The sequence below is a fragment of the Lissotriton vulgaris genome, chromosome 2_1 (assembly GCF_964263255.1).
Source record: "Lissotriton vulgaris chromosome 2_1, aLisVul1.2, whole genome shotgun sequence".
NCBI classification, from domain to species: Eukaryota; Metazoa; Chordata; class Amphibia; order Caudata; family Salamandridae; genus Lissotriton; species Lissotriton vulgaris.
In genome coordinates, this window is record NC_141687.1 from 801616731 (window position 1) to 801627716 (window position 10986).

General features: G+C 47.0%; 2 protein-coding genes across 2 annotated transcripts; both read left to right on the plus strand.

Annotated features, from left to right (window-relative positions):
• The first annotated feature begins 1373 nt into the window (after positions 1 to 1373).
• On the plus strand, positions 1374 to 4298 carry HOXD10 (homeobox D10). The gene is made up of 2 exons (XM_086956177.1): positions 1374 to 2235; positions 3434 to 4298. Exons 1-2 carry the CDS (start codon positions 1470 to 1472, stop codon positions 3709 to 3711), a joined length of 1044 nt encoding a protein of 347 aa, XP_086812303.1. The 5' UTR covers positions 1374 to 1469; the 3' UTR covers positions 3712 to 4298.
• A 4904-nt stretch (positions 4299 to 9202) lies between these two features.
• On the plus strand, positions 9203 to 10645 carry HOXD9 (homeobox D9). The gene is made up of 2 exons (XM_086956175.1): positions 9203 to 9867; positions 10205 to 10645. Exons 1-2 carry the CDS (start codon positions 9291 to 9293, stop codon positions 10444 to 10446), a joined length of 819 nt encoding a protein of 272 aa, XP_086812301.1. The 5' UTR covers positions 9203 to 9290; the 3' UTR covers positions 10447 to 10645.
• The last annotated feature ends 341 nt before the right edge of the window (positions 10646 to 10986 follow it).

Below are 10986 nucleotides of genomic sequence, written 5' to 3' on the forward strand. Positions count from 1 at the left end.
TACGCCCAGTGAGTGTATGAGGGGAAGAGGCATCGATATATGTTTTTGAAGCTCAAGAGGGGTATTTTGTATTTGTTGATGTTGTACATGTATCGGCAGCTCATAATTAGAAGACCGGGCGTGTTTTTCAAGAGGTTGAAATTGCTACCCCGATTAGGAATTAATACAATTAAAACGTTCGCAAGGAGGTTTAGGGAACTCAGCATTACTATAAAACAAAGTGTGGTTAAAAGAGATGTCTTTAATGTGATGTTTGATGATTTCTGCTCTAGGCAAAAAATGTGCTTTCTCGGTGAACAGAGGGGGCGTGGGATCAACTGTGCAACTCTCAATAATTCATATCACCATTATGCTAAATACCATCTATTAATCGCGTCCTTTACTAAGTCTCGATTGATTTGTTAATAAAGTAGCTCCTCGTTTGTAGTAGGAGGGAGCATAACTCTTTTAAAAGGCTCCGAAAGCAGGGAAATTACCAGGTGGCCCTGGAATGCAGATGAGAGCCCTATCGATTGCTCCGAATCTTCTTTATATGCATTCATAAATTGCAGCACCTTTGTACCTGACACTTGCCAGGCTGCGGGTCTTTCACAAAGTGCACAGAATGTGGGGTGTTTGTGGGGGAGAAGTCACGGTTGGTGCACGGTAAACACTTCAGCTTTGAGGACTGTGGGGCATGAGATGCCCGTGTGTGAAACCGAAGGTTGCACAGGTGCACATTGTCTGCTCAGACATGTTTTCTGCATCTGGAAGAACGACGCAGGCACGTGACAACATTATGGGATACCCACGGTGCATAATTAGGAGAAATTGTGACTGTTTTAAGATTTGATATGTAAAGGAATTCTTATTTTAGAAAAATGTAAGCTTTATCGTAGATTAGAAGTGCCTGGGTAAAATATCCCAGAGATAGGAAGATTTTGTCTGGACTCATGGGTTGCACATCTCTTAAAGATGTCTGTTTGCACTGTATGGGTTTATTCTCTCCTTATGTTGCCTGTAAACATGCACAGTGTGCGGCGGAGGCCTGTGTGTGAGAAGCCTTGTCCTTTTTCTGCTTCTGTACCTCCAATGATGCTGGACTGTGGGCACCGCCGGGCACTGATCCTCGGTCTGGACCCGGATCTGCCAGGGGCCACAGAGTGGCTCTTCTACCCCCGAGAGAAACAGAAGGGGTCTCTCCACAAAGCGCAGTACGCGTCCCGGGCAGCTCGCTGGATCGCACTTCCCCTCGGACCTGCTAGGGGTCGCTGTTGGCCGCCGCCACGCCGCGGCCCGTGGCTGCCCCCGGAGCACGTGACCCGCGGGGTGGTGGGGAGGGTGGCGGCGGCTCAAGGCCACTTTCAAACCCCATTGGCTCGGCTGTCAGGTGGTGGTGCCGAGGCATTCACAATTACACGGGGAAATGTTTTCCTAGAGATGTCAGCCTACAAAGGACACCATCCCTCTCCCTCAAATTCCTCCCCAAAATGTCCTTCCCAAACAGCTCTCCTGCTGCTAATACTTTTTTAGTGGACTCCTTGATCAGCGCCTGCAGGAGTGACAGCTTCTACTCGAGCGGCGCCAGCATGTACATGCCGCCCAGCACAGACATGGGCTCCTATGGGATGCAGACCTGTGGACTGCTGCCGTCCCTGGCCAAGAGGGAGGTCAGCCACCAGGGCATGGGCATGAGCGCGCACCCCTACATCCCGCAGGTGGACACCTGGAGTGACCCCGGCCGCTCCTGTCGCCTGGAGCAACCTGTTACACAGCAGCAGCCTCAGCAGCAGCCGCCGCAGCAGCAGGTCTCTGCCTGCTCCTTCCCACCCAGCATCAAGGAGGAGGCCAACTGCTGCATGTACTCCGACAAAAGGGCCAAGCTGCTGCCCTCCGAGGTGCCCTCCTACCAGCGGCTGGTGTCCGAGCCCTCCTGTCCCGCCGAGAGCTCCGAGGTGCCAGTGCCAGGCTACTTCCGACTCAGCCAGACCTACGCCAGCGCCAAGAGCCACGCGCAGGAGTACAGCAGTAGCCCCGAGAGCGGCGCCGCCGTCATGCTGCAGCTGAACCCCCGGGGCAGCGCCAAGCCCCAGCTGCAGATGGACAAGAAGAGCGGCGACGCCCCGAGCGGCCAGGACCCCTCCCGAGCCCCCCGCGTGGAGAGCCCGGAGCCCAAAGTGACTCTGCAGGAAGAGCGGGGCTGCCTGGCCGAGGGCTCGGCGTCCAGCCCCGAAGTGCTGGAGAAGGAAAGCAAAGGTCGGTATTATAAAAGTTTACACCAGAGCTGTGTGCGACTTAAAGACTCAGGCCCCATAAAAGCCAGTATATTGCTAACAGGCAGCCCGGCCATAACATTTAACGAGATCTGGGTACAGGGCGGCAGGTACACACAGCGCAGGGCCACCACTCATGCACACCCCGACTTATGCTAGTATTCTCTTCTCTCGCGAAAAAACAGAAAGAGGGCTTCCCCAGAAACAAAAAAAATTGAGAAAATCAGAAAAGAGGGCAAAATCCTTTCTTCAAATATTAGAATGCTAGTTAGATTATCTTTGTATAGATTGCAATGCCTTCAAATCTATTTTACACAATAGAATAAGTAAATGTCGATGGAACAATGTCAACGTTTACATAAGACTGATTAGGGAAAATATATTGGGATCGGTAAAATATCTCCTTTGATGTGGCAGATAAGCATGATGGAATTCGTTGTCTACCTTCAGGGTTATCCAAGGAATTTAGTGAGGAAAACAATATCTCACCTCCTGAATTTCTGAAAACAATCGTTAGAAGCCACGTAGGTGCTACAATTCCCAATTTTAGATAAAACAGGCGACCTAATTATCAATGTAAGTACTTTTTATATCAGAACAGGATTAATTACCATGAGAGTTGTGTCTTTGCACTCCCCTTGCATTTGACTAGCTACATTTCGATTATATGAAGTCCAAAATAATTTACTGGTATTTTTTAAATGTCCAGTTTACAAACACATCTTTGTGTGTATCTAGATTTCGGTGTCGGGTTAAATAAAGAAAGCATTAGCCCGTCTGATTGTTGACAACTCCCATATAAATCCGCACATTTCGTACTTTCCATTTGGTAGAAGATAAACAGATAATAACATATAGTTTTGGCTCTGTACCTTTTAAGGCACACTTGCCTTTTAACCCATATCTTTTTTTAGCAAATGGCTCCTCTGGCTAGTTCCAAATGTCAGCGACGCAATATACAGCGAGGGATTCTAAGAGATGTCCAAGAAAAGGTTCTGGAACTTCTCCTTGAGGAGTTTAGAGATATCCCAGAGCTAAAAGCTTGCTAAAGATAAATGCCTGATTTTGGAATTTGTTAGTAAATTCGCGGCCAAGACCACGGTGTGTTTTAATGCGGTTATATATAAATACATATATCTACGCGTGTATACATATTGTGTTTCTTTTTTTACTATTGATAGAGGAAATCAAATCTGACACCCCAACAAGCAATTGGCTAACTGCAAAGAGTGGCAGGAAGAAGAGGTGCCCGTACACAAAGCATCAGACCCTGGAGCTCGAGAAAGAGTTCCTCTTCAATATGTATCTCACTCGAGAGCGCCGCCTAGAGATCAGTAAGAGCGTGAACCTGACTGATAGGCAGGTCAAGATCTGGTTCCAGAACCGCAGGATGAAGCTGAAGAAGATGAGCCGGGAGAACCGGATCCGGGAGCTCACCGCCAACCTGACCTTCTCCTAAGGGCCGCCCGGGCCCCCATTCACACAACCCCGCAAGGACTCGGACAGGACTGTCCACTCTCGTTTTCCTCTCATAGAATGGGACGTTTTGTCTTACTCGTAGTGGTGCCGGTGTATATGTTTCACCATGACTATACGTACACGAACACACGTCTAGCACATGCAGCTTATTTTTACCATCGTAACGCAGGGTAACTTGTATTGAATTCTTTGTTTTTTTTTTTACTTAACTTATTCGAAACTCTTTTAGAACATCCCCACAATGTGACTTTTTCATGTTTTTATTACTGGAGAGATGTATTTATGTGCGCTGTTATACGAACTATAACATTATGAAAACATTTCACTACTTTAGCAAAAGGAAATAATCTTAAATGGGGAAAAGCACATTACATGTAACTATCCACTTAGCAGAACTGGGTAATGTCCGTGGTAGGATAGTGAATATTTAAGTCGTATTCTATGTAAATAATTTCCTGTGACGCATAACATTTGTTGAGTAGTTAGCAGTGGTGCCAACAGCAAAATGTCATTCACGTGCATGTTCTCTCCGCATGTATAATGCAATAAATTTTGTGATGTACTCGGCTTTCTTTACGACTATGTTTCAATAAATGTGTGGTTCGTCGCATAAAGTGAGGAAAAAAGTTTCCCCAGTTTGATAGCCAAACTTAAGCAAAAAATAAATAAACGGCGAATTTATGTAAATGTTCCAATACTTCCACGTAATAAAAATTAGGAGTGATGTATGAATACGGGAAAGGCCGCTCTGCCCCAGAGGTGGTGTTCTGATGTTATTGTTTTGGTATCAACAGTAAGTTGGGTATTGGTGAGCACAGTGTGATGGGCACATGCACAGCCCTTAACCCACTGCCCCACTGCAGACACAAATAGTGCACGTGCATTTGACCTCATACCACGTCCAAACTTAACTTTGATACATTTCACCCAGAACTTGTTACTTTCAATGTTGGGGTTTGGAGGATGCCTGGGTTTCGACCGCTTTGATTTTCCGGTGTAACTTTGGCTCATGCGTGGTTGGAGGCTGTAAAGACTCAGAAATGTTTGTCACAGTGTCGTAACAAAATCTAGCAAAATACATACTTTGTAAATAGTTCTAAGTGTTCTAAATAATACATTATAATAAAGTAGGAGTGCCGTGTTGGCTCTGTGAACGCCTCGCGTGCCTAGATGTGTCCTGTCACTGTTGTTGCTTTTGCTAGCAGTCGAAGAGTGTGTTTTTATTACTTTTCTACTAGTAATAGAGTGTTAGAGTGTGCATCGCCGAATATGGTGCTTGGGCCGCAGGCAGTCCTTTTAGTCCACAACAGACGCACATAGTGGGAGGGTGTCTGAGCGCTCACTTATTTTCATACGTAATGTTGCATCGTTTCACATGTCGCTTGTTATTGTTTTGGTGTGACTCGTGTGCTCTTGGAAGTTGTATGTTTCATTAAATGTATTGTACTCTAATTAATCCGTCAGTTACACGTCTGAAAGGGGCTTTCTGTCAGTTTGACAAAACTTGGTAAAATAACTGATATTATTTAGGTCGTTTTAAATATTCCAAAAATAATAAGATAGAGGCGGAGTGCTGATTTGTCCAAGGCTGCATTCTCCCGGGGTGTGCTTCAAAGTTGCTTGTGGTGTGATTGTTTTGCTATCAGCCGTCAGCAGTGTATTGCCGGGTGCAGTTTACTCAGAAGAGGCAGGGCCTGTTCTTCTTCTGGGTTTACTATCCAAGCTTGCACCCATCCTTGGGAGGGTTTGGATTTGCAGAGTCTTACTGCCGTGGCGATTGCTGTCTGGTGGAGGCAGTATGTGTCATTGAATGTGTTGTTGTATACATCACCTTTGTTGTAGGTTGCCAGATGTTTTCGCGGAATATGTAAATCGTTTTAAGTTTCCGAAACAACGCAAACATATTGATGAATTGTTTGGGCATCGGCGGTCTCATTTCCCAATCTGTGTTGTTGTTTAGCTTTGTAAGCTGTGCATATCCTTAGTGACGCCTGATCTCCATCCAATGCATGTGCACACCCTGTGTGTGCGGGCTTTTCACCACAACTTACTCCAACGCAATGTCTCTACATTTTACAAATCGCCAGTTGCGGTTTGACGAGATGTCTGTTTGTTATGAAAATGCCTGTTGTGATTCGTGGTGGACTAACAAAATTTGTTTAATTTAACTCATTGTGATGTATTCTGGTTTTAAAAGGCTGATGAACGTTTTCGCTCAATTTGATAGGAAACCATTTGTTAAAAAGATAACACACTTTACGGTAAATTATTCTCTTTTTCTGCAAAAAATAATAGGAGGTGAACTATTGCTGCATTTAGATTAGATTAAAATACTTATATAAAGCGCATGGCTGCCTCGGCAAAGAGATGTCCCAGCGCTGAAAGCCAAACTAACGATGGATTAAACGCAGATCAGTGACTGGGGTGAATGTTTTGCCATTGTGCAACATTCCGTCCATCATCTTGTGTGTTTTGCTAAAAGCCAAACTAAGCAGGAGACAAGACAAAGGGGAATATACCTAGGAAGGGACAGGAGACGGGACAGAGGGAGTTGGACCTGGGAGAACAGCCAAGTCTTTACAAGACGTCTGAAAGTCTGGTGGTCAGGGTCGTTTTGTATGTGAAGGGGGAGAGAGTTCCAGAGAGTGTGGGCCATGCGTCTAAAGGATCGCATTTGAGGCTGCTGTGCGCCTGGATGTGGTGCTGATGTTCATAAGTTGCTACAATCAGGCAGATGTGTAGAGGTGAACTGCAATGTGATGAACACACGAACCGTCACTGCAGGCACATAGACTGAGTATGCATTTGACCAGTAACCTAACTTCCAAGCATAATGCCGCCACATTTCAGATATCCCTTGTTAAGATTTGGCGAGGTGTGTGCCTTGGAGGAGTTTTTCTTATTCCCCGAGCGGTGGTGACTCGTGTGTGGTTCGGAGCTGGGGAGGCAGTGAAACAGGTAATTGTGTGCTTACTGCCCTATACCGGCAGCATTTCACAGGCGTTGGTGATTCATTCGGGCTGGAAATGTGCACTCGCCGGTTCCGGGTTCATTTCCCTCACTAACTAACACATATGTCAATTCTTATGGAGCAGCATGAAAAGTGCATTCACAAATTGCATGTGACTGAAGTGCTTGTCTGGTGTGCAGGGAGGGGATTTGAACACGCACAGCACAGGCGTTTACGGCAATGAAGCCCTCTCACCCTAAGCAGCTGCTAATGAGAGGCGCTGCAGAAGACATTCAGCAGTGAATATTCCCAAACGTTTTTCTCTTTACTCTTTCGTGTATGCCATTCAAAATATTTAGTTTTGTTCTGGAAAAAACCCTTGGGTGCGAAGGTGTTCTGAAGACAATTACATTTTACGCAGTTTGAAACACGTTGTGAGCCTTTTCGAGTGTACTGTTGCTATTTAGACTGTGCCCCCCTTCAAGAAAGGGTATCTGACCAACTTGTGACGATACATGGATATATCAGAAGTATGTGCGAATGTTTCTTTGTGCGCAAACATATCGATGCAATAGTGTGTAAATGTCATCCAGCATCCAGTCTATCCCTCTTCGAATCCATTTCATAAGGATTTTATGTAATATATAATGCATTGGATATGCATAATGGGGTGCGTGGAGACATGACTGGACATGTGCGTTTATTTACGTAATCGGGAATCTATCTATATCTATCTGAAATCCATCTTTTATGTCTAATTCAAGGCAGATTACTCAGAGAAATATATGTATATATATATATATATATATATATATATATATATATATATATATATATGTATATATATATAGAGCGAGAGCGTTTAGTGTTCCTAGACTGCAGATAGATAGATAGCTAGATAGATAGATAGATAGATAGATAGATAGATATTAACACTTTTGTGAATAAATGTGCATATCTCACATTACTACCAAACAACATGTAGATAAATTGTGCATAAACGTGACCCTCTGAAACGTGCGGTGAATAGAATGGCTTCCCTATAACAACTAAAATTTATTTTCTGCTGTTAACCAGTTTATCCCCTTTTGGTTATGTACACTTCATAGGTGTGCTCCAGTGCCTCTTTCGGGTAGTAAGCGCTATAAATACCTATACAATACAGTACAGCCCGCCAAATAGATAACGAACAGTTTGAGTGAAATCATGGAAATATACTACAAAGTACGGCCGTGTGTAAACCGGTTTCAGTGACGAGGCTAAAGGCTACCGGCACATTAACAACAGCGGAACCGGGAAATATATACACGGGTGCTGCGTTCACCCGCCATTCATAAGAAAGAAGTATTCCATGCTTTAGTCTGAGTCGGCGCTCATCAAGACTGCACGTACCAGAGACCAAGATGGCATGAGCGAGGCCTCCAACCCTGGCCCTCTGCCTTCTTGTCAGGACGGTAGAGGGGTGGGTTTTTTCTGACTTCGTGTGGAACATACGTGAGGTAAAATAGTATGTCAGGCACAGGTGAAATGTCAGTTGTTGTCTTGGACTGTGTTTATGGTGTCTCTAAAGTGGTGGGATAAAGGACTGCGTGTGTTTGCCTTCATAGGGTTTTGCGTGGCACTCTAATTTGTGGTTCTAACAAACGCCACCCGTAAAATGTACAAATAAAAATATGTTTAAAGAAAAATATTCTTGTCTCAAAAGCCCGAGCGCGTGCACTCAAGCATAGCCGTGTTAAAGTTGCACACTACGCCCATCTCTTAGATATTTAGCTCTTCGGGTTAGGATCGGGGACATTGATTTGCTGAATCCCTGCTCTGTAAACTAGGTACTTTCCTGCTTTCTAAATTTTTGTATTTTATCATTAAAGTCACATTAACCTATAATCAAATGCACCCATAAGCGTTTTGTTGAACCCCATCACACTTGACGGTTTCATCTCGCCTGTTTCTTACCGCCCTCTACTTTTACACGATGCACAGTTTAAAACAATGACAAAGGGAGACTGAAACACACACGTGCGCGAATCCCAAACAAAAATACACGATGCTTCTGGTGTACGGGCCACCGGTATATGGCGATTTTACATTGACATGTAGATTTCTTATCCGTGACTGGTAAATTATGTTGTTTTGTTTAGTGCTTCCCAGTTCCGTGGCCAGGCTGCGCGCCTAAGAGGTTACTGTTGCGTTTTCTTTTCATTGACAACTAAACACAGCCAAATACCTCATTTTCCCCGGCACGCTTGAATAGGACAGACTCTATTGCTGAAAAGACGTCAAGAAATAGTCCCCCTGCAGGCTGCGAACCCACACATCTGCAGCCCCGGCCACCCCTGCCGCAGCTCCATCGCAGACAGACAGACTGCCACGGGCAAAGGTGCACAAACCCCCGGCGCACTTGTAAGTGTGCATCGTGACCGTGTGACTTTTAATCACGGGCTCCCCGCTTAGCGCATTGATTTACTCTGTATTGGTAAATATGATCACGTGGGAGTGGCGGCCAATGGTTGAGGGCGCAGCCTGCAAAATACTATGATTGTTCCCGGGGAGGGGACCGCATACAGTTAACAGTGTCACCTTTTATATGAGTGCGAGGGGAGCCTAAAATGTCGTCCAGTGGCGCTATAAGTAACTATTACGTGGACTCCCTGATGGGGCACGAAAGCGAGGAGGTCTACGGGGCCCGCTGCGTCCAGGTGGGGCACGGCGCGGCCTCCAGGGCCCCGGGTGGCACCGAGGCGTCCGACTTCTCCGCCTGCAGCTTTGCGCCCAAGTCCGCAGTCTTCCCGGCTGCCTGGACTGCAGTGCACTCGCAGCCGCCTACTGCCGCCGTCAGCGGTCTCTACCAGCCCTACATGGCCCAGCCAGCCCCCAGCGGTGGGCGCTATGCGGTGCGACCCTGGCTGGAACCGCTCTCCACCTCCTCCGCCGCAGCCTTCCCTGCCTTCCACCACCCGTACGCGGGCGTCAAGCCCGAGAGCATACCCGCCAAGAAGAACGAGTGCTCATCCTTCGAGTCCCAGCCGGGGCTGGCCCTGGCCGAGTTCCCCTGCCCGGCTCTGGACGACGAGCAGCCCCCGACGGCCGAGGAGGAGTCCCCGGCAGCCGGCCCGGAGCCAGGCAGCGCCGGCAGCGGCGCCCCGCTCAAGGAGGAGAAGCAGCCGCCGCAGCAACTTGACTCAAGTAAGTGCCCGAGAAGGCAGGGGGAAGAGTGGGAATAACTTCCTGATTTACTGCGGAAACTGCGCGCCTCGGAGTGGGCAAAACAGAGAGTTTTACTAACCTATAAAGCCGTCTAGACGCCTACCATAGAGCCCGCAGCACCGGGCTGCTATAAACCAGTTATATGACTGACAGAAGCGCCTTCTGCCGCGAGGCGTCCGCGGAGCAGCAAACAAGCCGCCCGCACCCCCCACCCCCTTTACGATAATTCCTGAAAAGCCGCGAATGCTGAGGGTACCCACAGTGCACATGAGTTTATTAATCTTTCACTCCCATCCCCCACTCTTTTGCTTCCCAGATAACCCGGCAGCGAACTGGATCCACGCGCGCTCGACTCGCAAAAAACGGTGCCCCTACACCAAGTACCAGACCCTGGAGCTGGAGAAGGAGTTCCTGTTCAACATGTACCTGACCCGGGACCGGCGCTACGAGGTGGCCCGCATCCTGAACCTGACGGAGCGTCAGGTCAAGATCTGGTTCCAGAACCGGCGCATGAAGATGAAGAAGATGAACAAGGAGAAGGGCAGCAAGGAGCACTAGCGAGGACGCCTGGACTGCCCTGCTCGCTCCCCCGAACTGCCAAATACTTGCCATCCTTGTCTTTTCATGGTAGTAGGCCGTTTTCACGTTTTTGATATTTCCGTATGCATTGCTTGGATATATGTATATATTTATGTTGTTTGTTTTTCCTTCAGTTTATCAGAGTAAAGTAATGTGAATATACGCCCAGTTCGGCAGCTATTTAAAGTGTCTTAAGTCTCTAACTTTCGGAAAATCAAGTGCTACAAGGATGGTCTATGTACATAAATACGTATATATTTTCCTTGCCCCGGTAAAGGCTGTAGGGCTGTAAGAGATATGTTATTTAACGGCTTTGAGTAATTGGATTTTTATTCGTCACATATCAAGAGGTAGTTCAGAGGTGGGTTCGGTCTTTTCTGTTTGTTGGGGGTGTCTTGTTCGGGGGTCAGCTCGCTCCCCTCAGAAGTCTCTCCTCGATGTACTGGGCTCAGTTTCCTGTTCGTGAGTGCAGTGCAGTGCTTTACGACGGGCCTTGTACTCGGCGGTGAAGAGACCCAG